This window comes from Cervus canadensis, chromosome 19 (genome assembly GCF_019320065.1).
Source record: "Cervus canadensis isolate Bull #8, Minnesota chromosome 19, ASM1932006v1, whole genome shotgun sequence".
NCBI lineage: Eukaryota > Metazoa > Chordata > Mammalia > Artiodactyla > Cervidae > Cervus > Cervus canadensis.
In genome coordinates this window covers 291,416-309,582 of record NC_057404.1, presented here as the reverse complement: position 1 = coordinate 309,582, position 18,167 = coordinate 291,416, and the positions used below count along the sequence as shown (strand labels likewise).

The 18,167-nt window shown below is 40.2% G+C and overlaps 1 protein-coding gene across 7 annotated transcripts in view; it reads right to left on the bottom strand.

Moving 5' to 3' along the window:
* The window catches only part of CORIN (corin, serine peptidase), a 263,542-nt gene that overhangs the window by 209,225 nt on the left and 36,150 nt on the right, over nucleotides 1-18,167 (bottom strand). For all 7 annotated transcript variants that reach the window (XM_043438349.1, XM_043438343.1, XM_043438344.1 and 4 more), the window contains exon 2: nucleotides 9,876-10,020. In XM_043438349.1, the coding sequence (XP_043294284.1) occupies nucleotides 9,876-10,020 (145 nt within the window). The remainder of the gene's footprint in view (nucleotides 1-9,875; nucleotides 10,021-18,167) is intronic.

Sequence of the window (18,167 nt, the reverse complement as noted above, 5' to 3'; positions counted from 1 at the left end):
GTCTGTGGGATTCTCCAGGCAAGAATAAGGGAGTGGATTGCCATTTCCTCCTCCAGGGGATCTTTAGGACTCAGGGATCAAACCTGCGTCTCCTGCACTGGCAGTGGATTCTTTACCACGAAGCCACCTAGGAAGCACAATGTTTAAGAAATGGTCTGCAATTTCAATAATAAAATCCAAGCGCTACCAATCACTTATCAATACAACTAGCAGATTGAGCACTGTGGCAGCCAAATTAATGCTCCCCCAGAGATGTCCACATCCCAAGTCCCAGAAGCTGGGCATAGGTTACTTCGCACTCCTTACATGGCAAAAGGGGTTGCAAATGTAAGTTATGGAGTCTGAGATGGAGAAATTATCCTAGGCTATCTAGGTGAGCCCAAGGTACTCACTGGGTCCTTACAAACAGAAGAAGGTAAGAAAGTGCATGTCAGAGCTATAACAGTGTGAGAAAGGCTCAGTGAGCCATTGCTCATTTTGAAGATGGGACACAAACCAAGGAATGTAGGAAGACTCTAGAAGCTGGAAAAGGCAGAAAACAGACTGGTCCCCAGAGTCGCCTACCAACACCTTAATTTTAACCCCATGAGGCCTATTTTGGACTTCTGGTCTCTATAACTCTAAACTACTACATTTGTGCTATTTTAAGCTTCGTTACAGCATTAACATTACAGCAGCAATACAAAACTAACACAGGCACTAGACTAAGTGTCTTTACTGTAAGAATCTGCCGAGTTAGTCTTCCAACAATCCTATGATGCGGATGCTATAATTAACCCTTCTTGATGAAGTTTCAGAGAGAAGGAAACTGAAGCTTACATTAACTTGGCCCAAAAATTGAGTTGGGATAAGATATATACCCATACTCAGACAGTCACACATGCTTTTCACTTTGGACAAGGTATACAAGTTAAAAAACTCAACCATCATAGGCATGTAAGAAATTTATCTTCCTATGAGTTTGAAATAAACTCCTTATCTTTATATCTCTTATTGTTCAGTCACCCAGTCATGTCCAACTCTTTGTGACCCCATGGACTGCAGCATGCCAGGCTTCCCTGTCTATCATCTCCCAGAGTTTTCTCAAACTCATCTCCATTGTGTTGGTGATGCCATCCAACTGTCTCATCCTCTGTTGTCCCTTTTTCCTCCTGCCTTCAATCTTTCCCAGCATCAGGGTCTTTTCTAAAGAGTCAGCTCTTCACATCAAGTGGCCAAAGTATCAGAGCTTCAGCTTTAACACTTCTAGGCATGTGGTAATACATTTATGGCTCAGCAGTAAAAAATCCGCCTGCCAATGTAGGAGATGTAGGCTTGATCCCTGGATTGGGAAGATCCCCTGGAGGAGGAAATGACAACCCACTCCAGTATTCTTGCCTGGGAAATCCTATAGATGGAGGAGCCTGGTGGGCTACAGTCCATGGGGTCTCTAGGAGTCAGACAGGACTTAAGGACTGAGCACAAGCATGCATTTTCTATGTTCCAGGAGCTATGTATTTACTCTCTGCTGAGAGCAAATTACAAACTTTAGTTAGAGGTTTTCATCAAGATGTTTACAGATTAGCTAAGGGAGACAGGTATGTATGTAAAAATACAGACCATGATACAAATGCTTTGAGAAGGATATGCATATGACAATCTGTTGACAAAAATTAGAGAAGAAGCTGAGATTCCATTAGAGAAAATTAGGAAAGATATCTTAGGTGATAATGATCCTCCATGTGAATCTTAAAAGATAACTAGGGATTTTCTAGATTTGAGCCAAGCATTTATGGGGAGACAATTCCCCACATTAAGGAATGGAGAACTTTCTAGATAGAGCAAAGGGAAAAATACACAAAAGCTGAGGAGCAAGTAACTAAACATGGCTAGCACAGAGGGAACTGGCAAGAGCAAAGGAAATGGAGCCAGACTGTGAAGGGTATTCCTGTTAAAACTTTGGAGTTGATCTTGTCATGATAGAGAACTTCTGAAGGGTCTTAAATGGGGTAGAGTATTAAAATGACCACTCAGACAACAGAGTGATACTTGAAAGGGGCTAAGTCTAGCAGACAGTTGGAAGGCTACTGCAACAGTCCAAGGGAAAAAGATGGACTGAGCCAAGGCAAAGGCAGTGAGGGCAAGGGGAACATTTAAGAGAGAGCTTTCAGAGCTAAAATTATAGGAACTTAACAAAAAGTATCAGAGGTCCCTTCAAGGTTTCCAGTTTGAGTTATGGGTAAATGAAGATATTTACTGAGGTGGGATGATTGTCATTCAAGTTATTTATCAAATATTTTCAACTCTCTCCCATTCTACTAGGACACATGCTGGGGTTACATTCTCTGGCCTCATTCCCTGTCTCTTGACATCTTTGATGCCAATCAAAGTGTCCAGACCTCCAGTTATAAGATGAGTATGTTCTGGGGGTTTAATGTACTGCATTATGATTATAATTAATGATGCCACATTACATACTTTTTAAAAAGAACCTCTCGGGCTCTTTTTCTTTCTCCCTGACACGATAACCACAAGGCTCAAGATGACGGCTAGCCCATCAGTTTAGTCCCTGAATGAGTGCAGCCCCCTGTCATCTTGTAAAGCATGTGCTGCAAACGGGAAACTGACTTTCAGTGTTGTTAAACCACTAATGTATTATGATTATTTTTGTTACACAGCATAGAGTAGCCTGCCCTGACTGATACAATAGAGAATAGAGAATGAAACATAGACATTGTAGAAGTTTACTTTTGTTACTGTAATTATTATGAATACATTGAGTGTAAAATGCTATGAAACACACCAGGGGAAAGAAATCTAAATCCAAAGCAATCTAAATATTTCCTCCAGAAGGTCTTACTAGACTTCCCCACAAATGTGTATCTTCTTTGTGTTCCCTGATCACATTCTGCTTATATTACTAAGACACTCGAGTGAAATTGGCTGTTTCTTGTTTGCCTCCTCGAAGTTAAGAAGGTATAGTATGCATGACCACATTTCAAGCACACAGTAGAATGCTTGGCACCAGTGTAGGCCTCAATAAACACTTGTTGAATGCACGAATGAAGAAAGAAGTCATGGGAGAGCATGATACTGTCTAGAGAATTATGGGTGCAGAGTGAGAAGAGAGCTAGGATAGACACTCCCCAATTTCTGGCTAGGTACAGAAAGGTGGTGCAAGTGGTAAAGAACCCTCCTGCCAGTGCAGGAGGCATCGGAGATGAGGGTTCAATCCCCAGGCTGGGAAGAACCCAGTATTCTTGCCTGGAGCATCCTACTGACAGAGGAGCCTGGTGGGCTACAGGTTGCAAAGATTTGGACATGACTGAAGCAACCTAGCACATAGAGAAAGATGAGCTTAAGGACACAGAGAAAGAGCAGACAGAAATAGAAAATTAGAAATGATAATATCCAGGCAAAGCAGAAGAGCATTTCAAGAAGAAAGGAGTTGTCAAAACTGAGCATGCTCATCGTGAGCAGATGCAAACAAACACAGAAGGCAGAGGCTCTCCACAGTCTTGCTCAAACACACACAGGTTCCAAATGCTGCTTTTCAACAGGAGGACACTGGGGCCTGGGGCAGAACAGACACAGTAGTATGGAAAGAAGAGAGAGGAAAAGGCTACAGTGGATTAAGGACTGGATGGAGCACAGAAGTGACCTGGGGAGCTTGTTTGAAAATAAATTTGACAGGTCTGGAGAGGGGCCCAGGATTCCAGATTTTGCATTTCACACAAACTCCCAAGTGAGGCTGATGCTGCTGGTCCATTGACTACACTCTGAATACAAGACTTTAGACTGCCTTTTCCGAAACATCACACATTATACATAACCTCAGACCCGAGGAATTAAAGAAAAAATATTCTCAAGTTTGAGAACTGCATTGAAAATCTTAAGGTTCTGCTGGGAAAAAAACAAACAAACAAACAAAAACTAAGGATCTTAGAGGTTTGCCCTTTTAAAATGATATTCAAAACACAACATTGTACATTACGAAGCTCAGAGTCTCATCATTCCAAATTCTTGTAACAACCACAGCTGCTAAGAAATTTGGTAAGAGAAAAACTATATTTAAATCCAATGACCTCTAGCTCATCTAGAATTTTTGAAGAGGAAAAGCCAATCTTGTAGAGGAATAGTCACTTGAATTCAAGAAAAACAGACTACTTATATTTCTTATACTTCCCACCATGATAATTTCTCTCTTCTTCACTGAGTGACAGAAATTAAAAATTAATAGGCCCCACATAGGTTTTTTGTAGTTTTGAGAAAAGTAGGATGGTAACCTTAGGCTATTCTTCTTAAGCATAAGGCTAAAACAGTTTATTTTAGATGTGGATGAATGGATAAACCTTTGAAACCAAGTCTTCAACTGTTAGCAAGAAAAAGTTAAGAGCATTTTAAGGAGATTTTTTTGGACCTTAATTTTAGTGATATAATTGAGATGAATAAATTTTGCAAAAATCAGTGTAGATCATATTCTAAAGCACCACGTTTGCAGGACTCTTGCAATAATTGTATTTCTTCTCCCTGCCACATACTCTACCCACTTCAACCTCTTCTCCAGACAAGTGTCAAAGGGACCTTTTAACAGCCCCAACCAGATCAATTACTCCACTCCCCTACTCCAATATCCCCATAGTTGAGGTCATGGGTAAAGTGCTTCCTCATCAAGGAAGGCTTCACAGGCTGGGTTCACACTCTGTCTCAAAGAAACTGTCTCTTCCCACATAGGAGCTACCTCTGTGATAATTAATCAAATGTGCAATGATTTTCTATGTGCCCCTCCCTCACTGAATTTCCAACTGGGAACCCCATGGAGGTAGCTTGATTCAGGACTGTGCCCAAAACCCATAGGTTACTGCTTTGCACTTAGCAAAAGTGAAAGTTGCTCAGTCATATCCGATTCTTTGCAACCCCATGGACTATACAGTCCATGGAATTCTCCAGGCCAGAATATTGGAGTGGACACCCTTCTCCAGAGGATCTTCCCAAACCAGGGGTCAAACCCAGGTCTCCCACATTGCAGGAGGATTTTTTACTGGCTGAGTCACCAGGGAAGCCTGCTTTGCACTTAACAGTCACTCAATAAATGCCTCTTCAAGGAATGAATGGTATCAGATTATACCTACAATTTTATGCTTGTTCAATGACGCTCAACATGTCAATATAATTTTACTTAAAGTGTTGCATACGTAACATACGAGACGCTTTATCAAGGTGCAAGCTGACTCCTGCAGTCATGTGGTGGCAGCACAGCCCACTGCCAGTTTAAGCTCTTAGGAGAGGAATGGAAGCAGCTCTCAGGCCTAAGCAGAAGAGTCAAGTGGAACTTGGCATCATATCATAAACCCAACAGTCTATAAACTTTATTTCTTCCTAGATACTTTATTGGCAATTAAACTATCCTATATCAATGGCTTGCTTATAGGGTTATGGGGTTATGGAATATGAGATTACTAAAATAATGGTTGTAATACACAGATTTCAGTTCTTATGGAATTACAACGAGATAAGAACAATTTTGGCCAATTTTTGAGAGTTGTTCAGTCACCCAGTCGTGTCTGACTCTTTGCCACCCCATGGACTGCAGCACACCAGGCTTCCCTGACAATTACCATCTCCCAGAGCTTGCTCAAACTCATGTCCATTGAGTCAGTGATGCCATCCAACCATTTCGTCCTCTGTTGTCCCCTCCTCTTCCTGCTGTCAATTTTTCCCAGCATTAGGGTCTTTTCTAATGAGTTGACTCTTTGCATCAGGTGACCAAAGTATTGGAGTTTCAGCTTCAGCATCAGTCCTTCCAATGAATATTCAGGATAGATTTCCTTCAGGATTGACTGGTTTGATCTCCTTGCAGTCCAAGGGACTCTCAAGAGTCTTCTCCAACACCACAGTTCAAAAGCATCAGTTCTTTGGCACTCATCCTTCTTTATGGTCCAACTCTCACATCTATACATGACTACTGGAAAAACCATAGCTTTGACTAAACAGACCTTTGTTGGTAAATTAATGTCTCAGCGTTTTAATATGCCGTCTAGGTTGGTTCATAGCTTTTCTTCTAAGGAGCAAGCATCTTTTAATTTCATGGCTGTAGTCACCATCTGCAGTGATTTCAGAGCCCAAAAAATAAAGACTGTTTACCCATCTACTGGTCATGAAGTGATGGGACCATGATCTTAGTTTTTTGAATGTTGAGTTCTAAGTCAGCTTTTTCACTCTCCTCTTTCACCATATCAGTAGGCTCTTTAGTTCCTCTTCATTTTCTGCCATAAGGGTGGTGTCATCTGCATATCTGAGGTTATTGATATTTTGCCTGGCAGTCTTGATTCCAGCTTGTGCTTCATCCAGCCCAGCGTTTCTCATGATGTACTCTGCATATAAGTTAAATAAGCAGGATGACAATAGACAGCCTTGATGTACTCATTTCCCAATTTGGAACCAGCCCATTGTTCCATGTTTGGTTCTAACTCTTGCTTCTTGACCCACATACAGATTTCTCAGGAGGCAGGTAAGGTGGTCTGGTATTCCCATCTCTCTAAGAATTTTCTAGTTTGTTGTGATCCATACTGTCAAAGGCCTTAGTAATCAATGAAGCAGAAGTAGGTGTTTTTCTGGAGTTCTCTTGTATTTTCTATGATCCAGCAGATGTTGGCATCCATTGAGTGTAATAGAACTATTAACTAATTCTTTAATAACAATAATATTCATAAGCAAAAAACAATTTTATGCTCATAATCAATACTGTAACATATAAAAACACTTTCACCAGAAGTGATTTCATTTGACTTCCATAACAATCCTATGAAATGAATAAAAATTATATTCTCTGTCTCACAGAGAAAGTAAAGCATGTAAAAGTCACACAAGTAGTAAGTGAAAGATGCTAAACACAAATCTTCTAGTACTGAGTTCTTCTAGGATTCCACTTTTTCTAGATTCCTTCTTCTAGGTCATATAGCCCTTTCAATATTAGATTATAAATGAAGAAATAGAAACCTAAGTATAATATTATACCTTTCTCTTCAATTTTCAAATCCTTTAAAAAAAATGTGACTCTTTATTAGAGTCCAAACTAGACTAACTTAAACTGAACAAAACCTTTGTAGTCCCAACTTCAGTTTAAGAGTTGAGAAGAAAAACAATTTGCTATTGCTCTTTTCCATAGCCTGCTGCAGAAATAATTATTCAGAAAGTCTAACTCTCTTATCTTTAGAAATCTCCTTGCCATCTTGACTTTATTGCATGCCAGAAGCCCAAACAGACAAAATTAGAGAGACACATACACCTGTGTTTGTTAGCATAAGACTTTTACCACCTTTACCTGGGCAACAACCATCTCACTACCATCTCTTCGCCTTGTTTGTTAGCATAAGGCTCTCACCACCTTCTCCTGGGCAACAACCCTCTCTCTACCATCTTTCGCCTTGTTTGTTAGCATAAGGCTCTCACCACCTTCTCCTGGGCAACAATCCTCTCTCTACCATCTCTTCACCTTTTGGAGCCAAAGCTCCTGCTATTTATAGTATCTCTTAGAGACCCGGAAATAACTGCGAAACTTTGAAAGAACACAAATCATAAACTCAAGTCAAACAGAATATTCTTAAAAGCAAGCAGAATCTAGTGAGGTTTTTTAAACAAAGATATAAAATGATTTTATTGCTCACTACAAAAGTAAACATCTCAGTTATAAAACAGGAAATGTTTATCTGGGCAGAGATTACTTAATGTATCTATATGAAATCATCTGGTTCAGAACATGAAAAGAATGCTTTTGAAGACAGTGCCAGAAAATACCCACTTTCTAAAGGTTACCTACATAACAGCCAAAAGAGTACTAAGAAATGGTTACAAATTGCTGAGTTTCCTAATGTCATACAAGTGATTTTTTAAAAATTGTACCTCTAGGTATAAGCCTAAGAGAAATGAAAACATGTACACATAAAAACTTGTACATGAAGGTTCAGAGCAACATTATTCATAATAGTCAAAAGGTGAAAACAACTAACATGTCCATCAATTGATAGATTTTTTAAATGTGGTAAATCCACACAACAGAGTATTATTTGGCCATAAGGAATGAAATACTTATACATACAATAACATGAATGAACTCTGAAGATATTATGTGGGGTGAAAGAAGTCAGTCACAAAAACCACAGGTGGTCATGTGAAATGTCCAGAAAGGGGAAACCTACAGAGACAGATAGTAGATTAGTGGTTGCTCAGAGCTGGGGCAGAGGGGACACAGAACGACGGAAGGGTGACAGACGGCTAAGAGAGAAGAAAGTTTCTTCTTGAGGCAATGAAAATGTTCAAAAATTGACTATGGTGATGACTGAACTTACCTGTAAATATATTAAAAATTACTGAATTACACACTTTTTAACAGGTGAATTGTATGGTATGTAAATTATATTTCAATAAAGTTATAAAAATGTTTAAATGTAATCAATCAATAAACCCAAGTAAAGCACTGGTTTTATAGCACCCTGCCTCTGCTCAGAGGCCTCTAAGTTTTGAAGCACTTAAAAATGGGTTTTAAGCTTATATTAGCATTCCACCCTGAGAATGAAAGGAAGTATTCTTCACAGCGTGTGAGCCGCTCCGCACAGTGCTATGACAATGAGAGCGTTCCAAATGCCGGGGGTAAGACCACTGGAGCGTCTACCAGACAGATTCTCCCAGAGGTAACAACTACAAACTCTGGACAAAATATAAGAAAGCAGTCACTGGAAGGCACAGGAAAGGAAACAAAAGCAGGCCACGTCTGGGGGAGGGGGTGTCCTGGCAGAAGAGAGGGGGAGAGGTGAGCTTCAGGGTTTGCCCTGCCTCCAGCCCAGAGCAGACCTCAGCGGGCACAGCCTGGGGCAGGGCGCCTGGAACCCCGACAGAAAGCCTGCAGTTTTCCCGTCCTCTTCTTACCCGTCACCCTGCAGCCTCGGGCCATCTCTGTCCTAGGCGTCTATGAAGCCCAGCGTCTCCGGGATCCTTTCCTTCTTGTCCAACAGCTCTGGTTTCTCTTGATCTTTTCTCATCTCCCCTAAACAACAGCATCCTTGGAGGATGCTGGCTTTGTCCTCAGCTTTGAAGCGGTGCACTTTCTCCTCACAGTTCATCTACTCCTGCTACTGCCGCTGAGACTCCCACCTTCACAAATACAGGCAGGCTAGGCTCCCTTCTCAGTCTCCCTTCCTGATGGTTCCAGCTTCAGACCAGTAACAGCAGGATGAGAGTTAAATTCTAAAGTCTGTACAGAAGCCAAAAATCACACAGACTCATAATTTCCCTTGAAATTTTCTTAGGAAGGTAAGAAATTCAACAGTCCTCCATTTCTTGGTCCAGCCTGCACTGTTGAATTTGCTCACAATAAATGCACTTAAGCTATGGTTCTACTGTATTTAGTTGTCCCATAAGAATCTCCAACTTAACATGTCCTAATTGAACTCCCAACCTGACCTCCATATACCTGCATCTCACTCCTCTGCCTTTTCTTCCCACATTAAAAGATGGCACCAAAGCCAACCTGGTTGCCTAAGCTAGAAATCTGAGAGTCAACCTTGACTCCTCTTTCTCCTTCATGCCAAAATCCTAATCAGTCTTGACTTCCGCTGATTCTCATGCACCAAATGCTTTAATTCAAGCTCTTGCTCTCTTTTACTCAGATGATAGCCAGTCACCAAATTGGTTTTCCTGACTTCATTTCTTTCTACCATCAATTCCCTATAATGTATCCAGGTCTTTTGTCTTTTACAAATGCAAAAGCAATCAGATTTCTCCTTGCCCAGGAAGATCCTCCAGTAGTAAACCACCATCCAGAGTAGCGGAAACCACTCTTACAAATCATACTAATGTTAATTTTAACTTCATTTTTCTTTAATAATGGCATCACTCACCAACAAAGGAGAGCAGGATCACCAGCAGGACAATGAGAGCACAGATGCATGGAATCAGGACCAGCAAGAGGAAACGAAGCGCATTCACAGTCGTCAGTTTCCGCAAGCAGCCATCACCCCTGATATCATCTTTAGCTCCCAAGACCTAAAGTAGAAGAGGAAAATGAAACACAGTTTTAATACTGCAAAGCAATTCAATAGACAGTAGGACATTTTAGAGGACAGCTATCCATTTAGAGCAGTAGCATGCCTGCATTTTCCTCTGGGTACTACGTAGTATGAAATGAGTTTAGTCACCAAATCCCACTAATAAATAAACAAATAATTGTACAAACCATATTCAGGACAGAGCAAACCACCTATTTCTGAAATGTTTTTCAGGAGTATATGGACTTATAACCATATTCCATTTTAAATTTGTTTAAACTTATCTGCTAATTTGGTATTATTCCCCAGTAGAACTCACCTTGACCTAGAGCTCTAAGCAAATTGCCTAATGCAGTGATAAAATACTGGTGAGTAGTAAGGACAGGGCATCATCCAGATTTATTCTTGTTTGTCTTATTAGTCCTAACCCAAATGTGAATGAATCTGGATAAAATAAAATAAAATTTTAACCATTAATAATTCAGCAAGATTGAATATTACTGACTATGTATTAAGTGGCAAGCTGAGTAATGAAGGAGAGCCTGTTCTGTTGGCCACTGACAATCTCTCTGCTGTCCGTACCACCCCTTCAGCCCCTCCATTTGAGACAGAATGATGAGGTACAACAGTGATGATTCAACAAAACGGAATTCTTATCCTCAAACTTGAAATTTTGCTAGCTCAATCTCTTGTCAGAAACAATGTTTGGAAATTCATGTATTGCAACTGGCTTAGCGCAGTAACTTGTTCAACAGAGATGGACTTAAAAGTGATTTGAGTCACAACGAGCAACATTTCTGATCCCATTAATTAAAATGTTTCTTATGGTTCTCTCTCAGACGTCTGACTCTCCATGCCATTTCTGAGCTATAGCCTTGGTGTACCCAACTCTTGAATCTCTTGAGTCCTGAACTTCCTTTCAAGTCAGATCATAAATTTCTCATGCCTAATGCATAGTGTCATCTCTTCTCAGCATGTCCACAACCAAACTAATTTCCTTCTTTATCCCTACCTTCTGGCTCAGCTGGTAAAGAATCCACCTGCAATGCGGGAGACCTGGGTTCGATCCCTGGGTTGGGAAGATCCCCTGGAGAAGGGAAAGGCTACCCACTCCAGTATTCTGGCCTGGAGAATTCCGTGGACTGCATAGTCCATGGGTTCGCAAAGAGTCGGACATGACTGAGCGACTTTTACTTTCACCTTTTCACTTTTAATTTAGTTCTTCTCCTGACTTCCATATATGTGCTAAAAAAAAATTCCACTATTCCTATAATCCCAAGACTCCAGACTTTTCTATGATCTCCCCCATGCCATTTATTACCAGGTTTTGTTGGTTCTTCCCCTGTATGAAGTATCTAATTTTAAAAACCAAATGACCTTTGAGAAAGCCATTTCACAATTGAGACGTCCAAACCGATGATCTTACACTTGATCCTTTCTGGCATGGAACTAATACCTGATAGTTGCCCATGCATAAAAAGGCAACTCTGATGCAACGCGGGGGATGTGCGGTTCTCTATTTCTGCTCTGTTTCTCCTACATCAAAACCAACTCTTGTTCACTGACACACATTGCAAACAGTGTTCACTAAATACACTGATGTGATGACACTCTGTAATTTTAACAATTCCCTGTGGGAGACATTAGTCGAATGAACATAGGATGTTAGCTTAAGGATGGCTTGATTTCCTAGATTAACACCTTTACTGATCCACTGAACTTTTTGAACCTGGTTTAATCAACCCACCAATGTGAGATCCCTCAGACTTAATATACAATTAAGTGGCACCATTTTGGAGGAGGTCATGGAAAGGATGTGACCCACCACATTGACCCATGAGCTAGAGTCAGGCAATCAGAGGCTCCTCACCCCCTATTCTGTCCTTGGAACATATGTTACATTCACTGTTCCCACAGCCAAAGCTGTTTTCAAGGATGCAGCCTTGAGCGAGCAGTGTGCTACTGAGGCCATCCAGATGGTACACATGACTGAATTCCATTATATGATTCTTGCAGGTGTGGAGATCTAATGACCTTGCAGTCAGCCAAGACAAACCTTGCAAGTAAGTTACCTTGGTTATTAAAACTGCCGCCCAGCAATCTGGAATGATCTACCTCTTTCTTCAGTTTCTTCTTGTCCTCCATATATGGGAGCCAGTTTCAGATTTCACTCAATGTGAATTAACAGACTGACACAATATAATATCTTTATAACACCCTAATTATAACAGTGATGGGTGGTATTCTTTGAGGCTTGGACGTAACACTTATCTGTAAAAAGCCAGTGTGGAACTACAGCTCAGAGACCATAGTAGAACTGACTTTTTTGCTTCATTTACTCAAGAAGTGGTTATTGATACATCTACTAATTATAATAAGCACAGTGATGAATTTAACAATAATCTAAAACTAACTGTTCCTCCAAAGCTCACAGTCTTATAGGAGAGGTAAGATATGGACATAAATAACTACCTTTCGAGATAGCAAATGATCAGCACTGTGAGGCTTATAGGAATTGAAAAGATAGGAATATCATTTCTTGCTAGAAGATCACTTAAGACATTGTGGACTTTTGGACAGCAGCCATTCTGACTCGTGAAATGAGTGCGGAGAAAAGGGAACCCTCTCACACTGCTGGTGGGAATGAAACTAGTACAGCCACTATGGAGAACAGTGTGGAGACTCTTCAAAAACTAGAAATAGAACTGCCATGTGACCCAGCAACCCCACTGCTGGGCATACACACCGAGGAAACCAGAATTGAAAGAGACATGTGCACCCCAGTGTTCATCGCAGCACTGTTTACAACAGCCAGGACATGGAAGCAACCTAGATGCCCATCAGCAGATGAATGGATAAGGAAGCTGTGGTACATATACACAATGTAATATTACTCGGCCATTAAAAAGAATTCATTTGAATCAGTTCTAATGAGATGGATGAAACTGGAGTCCATTATACAGAGTGAAGTAAGCCAGAAAGAAAAACACCAATACAGTATACTAACACTGTATATATGGATTTTAGAAAGATGGTAACGATAACCCTGTATGCGAGATAGCAAAAGAGACACAGATGTATAGGACAGTCTTTCTGACTCTGTGGGAGAGGGTGAGGGTGGGATGGTTTGGGAGAATGGCATTGAAACATGTATGTTATCGTATGTGAAACGGATCGCCAGTCCAGGTTGGATGCATGAGACAGGGTGCTCGGGGCTGGTGCACTGGGATGACGCAGAGGGATGGGATTGGGAGGGAGTTGGGAGGGGGTTCAGGATGGGGAACACATGTACACCGTGGCAGATTCATGTCAATGTATGGCAAAACCAATACAATATTGTAAAGTAATTAGCCTACAATTAAAATAAGTAAATTTATATTTTAAAAAAATGTAAGAGCTAAAATACTAGAAAAAGAATGTATACCTTCCACAATAAAGGAGAGAAAAGGGCAACGTTTACTGAGGGAAGAAAAGACATTGTAGAGAACCAGCACTTGAACTAGCCATGATTCTCAGAAAAGTATCACTGAAAAGTCCTGTTATAATTTAAAAGAGTGGTAAAACAAACCCAGAGAGGTAAGGAGCTATTAACTTTCTTTGGCTTCCACAGCAATGGAAAAGGTTTCTTTGTTAAAGAGGTCACAAGAGCGTTGTAGGAACGATCTTCTTGGGTGGCAAATATACAGAGGCCTCAGTGCTATCTGGAATCCTATGGCCAAATACACGCCAGTTAGTATTCGTAAGTGAAGAATCAGTAGGGAAAGTGCCAGGGGCTCATTTTAATATCTTATGTAAGTATATCAACAAGTGCTTGATCTCCAGAAACCATATTCATGATTAGTGCAAGTGCTTTCTCCAGTGACTAGGAAATTGATTCCTTTTATGAAGGAGAGAAGAGGAAGAAACACTTAGAAGAAATTTAGAACTAAGAAACAGAGGAAACCTCAGCCCTTTCCTCAAGTGTTTAACTTTTCTCTAGCATTCATAGCCACGTAAGACTATTGCTGTAAATGCTGCATTAGTCAGAGGCCCTTTGAAAGGTGAACGTGCTCGTCCTTCAGCTGTGTCCGACTCTTTGTGATCGCTTGGACTGTAGCCCGCCAGGGTCCTCTGTCCATGGAATTCTCCAGGCAAGAAGACTGGAGTGGGTTGCCATTCCCTTCTCCAGGGGCTCTTCCCAGCCCAAGGATTAAACCCAGGTCTCCTGCACTGCAGGCAGATTCTTTACCATCTGAGCCACCGGGGAAGCCATTGAGATTCCTCTGAATATAATGCAACTCTGACTTTATTGTTGGGTGAATGAGGCCAGATGAGCTAAACCACTAAGACAATTCCTAAGTTTTATTTAGGTGGACTCAACAACCCTCTCTCCAGAAGGTACCCTCTTCCAGAATCTACCCTCCACATACTTGAAACTGTAAGCTGAGCATTCCAACAGTGCAAGCAGGGAGCAGTGCAACTGGTTGACCTGCACATATTTCAAATATGTAGTTCTTATGTTTTACTAATCTTGTTGGTAGATTCATTTCTTGTCTTAAAGACTACATTTATTTTAAAAGGTGTCATGCTAGCTTACATATGCTGAATACAATCAACCTAACTAGAATAGCTCCTTGAGTCTCTGGTTCCATTGGGATATCTTCTCATTCATCTCTTTTACATTTTTAATTCTACTATGCTTGCCTCCTGGCATACTGATTAAACTATTTTCACAACAGCCATTCTGTCTCTTTTTTAAAGCATATAGTTTGCTTATAATGTGTTAGTTTCATGTGTATAACAGAATGACTCAGTTAGTTGTGTGAGCATATACACACATACACATTCTTTTTCAAATTCTTTTCCCTTACCATTATTACTAAATATTGAGTATAGATATCTGTGTTATCTATAAAATAGATAACAAACAAGGACCTAGTTGTTGGTTATCTATTTCATATATAGTAGTTTGGCTATGTTAATCCCAAACTCCTAATTTATCCCTACCCACCCCTTTCCCCTTTGGTAACCATAAGCGTGTTTTCTATTTCTGTGAGTTTATTTCTGTGTTGTAAATAAGTTCATTTGTATTTTTTTAGCTTCCACTTAGGAGCAATATCATATGATATTTGTCTTTGACTTACTTATTATACTTGATATGATAACTTCTAGGTACATATGTTTTCTGCATATGGCATTATTTCATTCTTTATGTCTGAGTAATATCCCATTGTGTGTGCATGTTGAGAGATAGATATCACATCTTCTTTATCCATTCATCACAACAGCCATTCTCTGATACTTGCAGGACTTTGTCCATTGATCCCTCTCACTTCTCCCACTCTATCAACTATCTCCTGTCTTCATTTCCCTACATACCTTCTTTAAAATCTTTGGATCATTATTTCAATGATACTCTTGCTAATGCCCTGAACCACTTTGCCCCTCTATATTTTCTTCTCCCTCATCTTATAAAGGTCAACATGAGATGAACCCAACAATCTTCTCTATATATCTACACTTGGACAACTGAATGTGTGGTTGTAAAAAGTTACTCAACAGGACTAATTGATTGCTAGCTTAAAGTTTTCTCTATTCTCCTCAAACTATCTTTCCCTACTCTTCTGCCTTCTGCCCTCACTTTCAGAAAAGGATCCACCCCAATTCCCACCGAATGGAGAAAATAAAAACCATCAAATGGGAATCGCCTCAACACGACCTGTTTTTACCGTGAAGTTCTATCAGCAGACAGCCCCGTTCACGCCTGTGCATGCTGTTACAGCCGCTCTCCCGCCACAGCGACAGCAGTGAGTGGTTGCGACCGCGCTGTGCGGCCCAAAGCTAAAAACATTCACCACCAGGCCCTTCACAGAGAGCTTGCAACTCCTGATACACAGTATCACTGCATCCCTGCATCCATGGCTATTTTAATTGTCATAAATCTTAATATGATAGCCAAATCAAATTATAAATTCTTTTAAGAAAATCACATTATCTCTTACTAGGGCCCTTAGTAAAACCTGATATAATTGTACTGGTGGCCAACTGGCAAAAAAAAGAAACTGCCTAATTATTGCTGTAATACATGGTTACTTCATAAAAATGTTCAAAGATAAAGTTGATTTTTTAAAAAAATTATCCAGACTTTTAATGCATTACACTTGAAGAAGAAAGGAAAGCACTGAGTTTAAGGGATGCTTAAACTTAAACAGGACTGCAATATGCATTGTACACTCTAAGGACCAACAAAGCCTCATAAGGTTATAACGGACAAAGTGCAAATTTATTCCTGCTTCTGCAAAAACAGGTAAAAATAATAGCATACAATGTGTTTAATGTGCTTAGTCACTCAGTCATGTCAGACTCTTTGCTACCCTTTGGACTGTAGTACTCCAGGCTCCTCTGTCCATGGGATTTTTCAGGCAAGAATACTGGATTGAGTTACCATTTCCTTCTCCAGGGGATCTTCCTGACCCAGGATCGAACCCACATCTCCTGTGTCTCCTGCATTGAGGCAGATTCTTTTCCCACTGAGCCACTGGAGAAGCCTCAAATAATAGCATACATAATACTAACTCAGTTGTATCTCTCTGCTGCTGCTGCTGCTGCTAAGTCGCTTCAGTCGTGTCCGACTCTGTGTGACCCCAGAGACGGCAGCCCACCAGGCTCCCCTGTCCCTGGGATTCTCCAGGCAAGAACACTGGAGTGGGTTGCCATTTCCTTCTCCATACATAAGCAAATATTGCCCTTTCTCATTAGTGTATGCCCAGCATCTAGAACACAGTCAGGAATAGATTAATACCTGTTGAATAAATAACTGAACTCAACCTCATAAACAAAAATTCTTTGTACATAACTATGTAAATAATTCCTTTTTTAAAAATGATATATGCCTTATAAGGCCTATTCTTAAATCATCCAAAAACACTTTAGGGGAGAAAATATATTTGATAAAATAATAAAAAATATTTCCTTTCAGGGAAGATATACTAAAATTTATAACATCAGTTTTTAGTAGGACTATTTATTAGTACTACTCCATACTCAAAATTCCTATCATGAACTTTGAAGTCAGTTAGAAAATATTGTTTTAAAAAGTAAATTGTCATGGATTTTATTATAGAAAAATATTTTTCAACACCATCTATGTTAAGAACATAAAAAGAAGTAGCCTTGTAACTCTGTTAACCCCACACATCAGTGATCCCCAGACATTCTAGGTTCATGGTACCATCAGTGTCTAGGTAATATTTTCAGTGGACCTAGGTCAAAAGAAGTGCCTAATGGCTCCATTTATTAAGTAGCCTTATCCAACAATTTTGTAAGTACTTATATCCTAAAAATTTGGTAAACATTTGAAAAACTACTACACATAAGTTAAAATTTTTAAATATTTTCATGCCATTCGTAACCACAATTACTTACCATCATGGGATATATGCATCTGTTGAGCAGTGCTCAACACCCTAACCTCAGAATCAGAATGAAAACCACTCCCACACATTGCCTGTTCCAAGTAGATTCTTGCCTGGTACAACTTCCTACACAGCAACCACCAAGAACCCAGATTTATGAAGACAAATTACCTCAAAAGGAATAGAGCACAATCCCATGTTGAAAGTGTGAACTATGTCAAGCTAGTATTTCATTTGGTAACCAACAAATGTTGAGTGTCACTAGATTTCCCTCAAAAATTGAAACTAACCAGCAGCCTCTGTGAATCACTGCAGGGTCAAGGAGTACTAAAGCACACAGTTTCAAAATCGTGGTTCTAGACTATTTCTCCCACATCAACCGACATAAATTCCAATCCTTAAAGAAGTAACTCAAACTTCATCTCATTCAGGCAGCCTTCCTTGACTACCCAGACAGAAGCAATCTCACTCTGCCTCATCTGAGTTTCTGGTATGAGAAAGAGCCTAATTGACTCCCAGAATCTATTCTTTCCTTTGATCTTAGAAACAGAACCCTGCATTTAGAATAAAGACAGCATTTCCCATTCTCTTCTACAGCGATGTGAGGCCATGTGGCCAAGCTCTGGACCATGGGATGAATTTCGAAATGGTCAATGTGACTTCCAGGAAGTATTTTCCAAGACAAGGGTATTGTCTTTCCTCTTTCCTGTTGGCTGGAATAAGACGAGCTACCCACTCCAGCCCAAGAAAG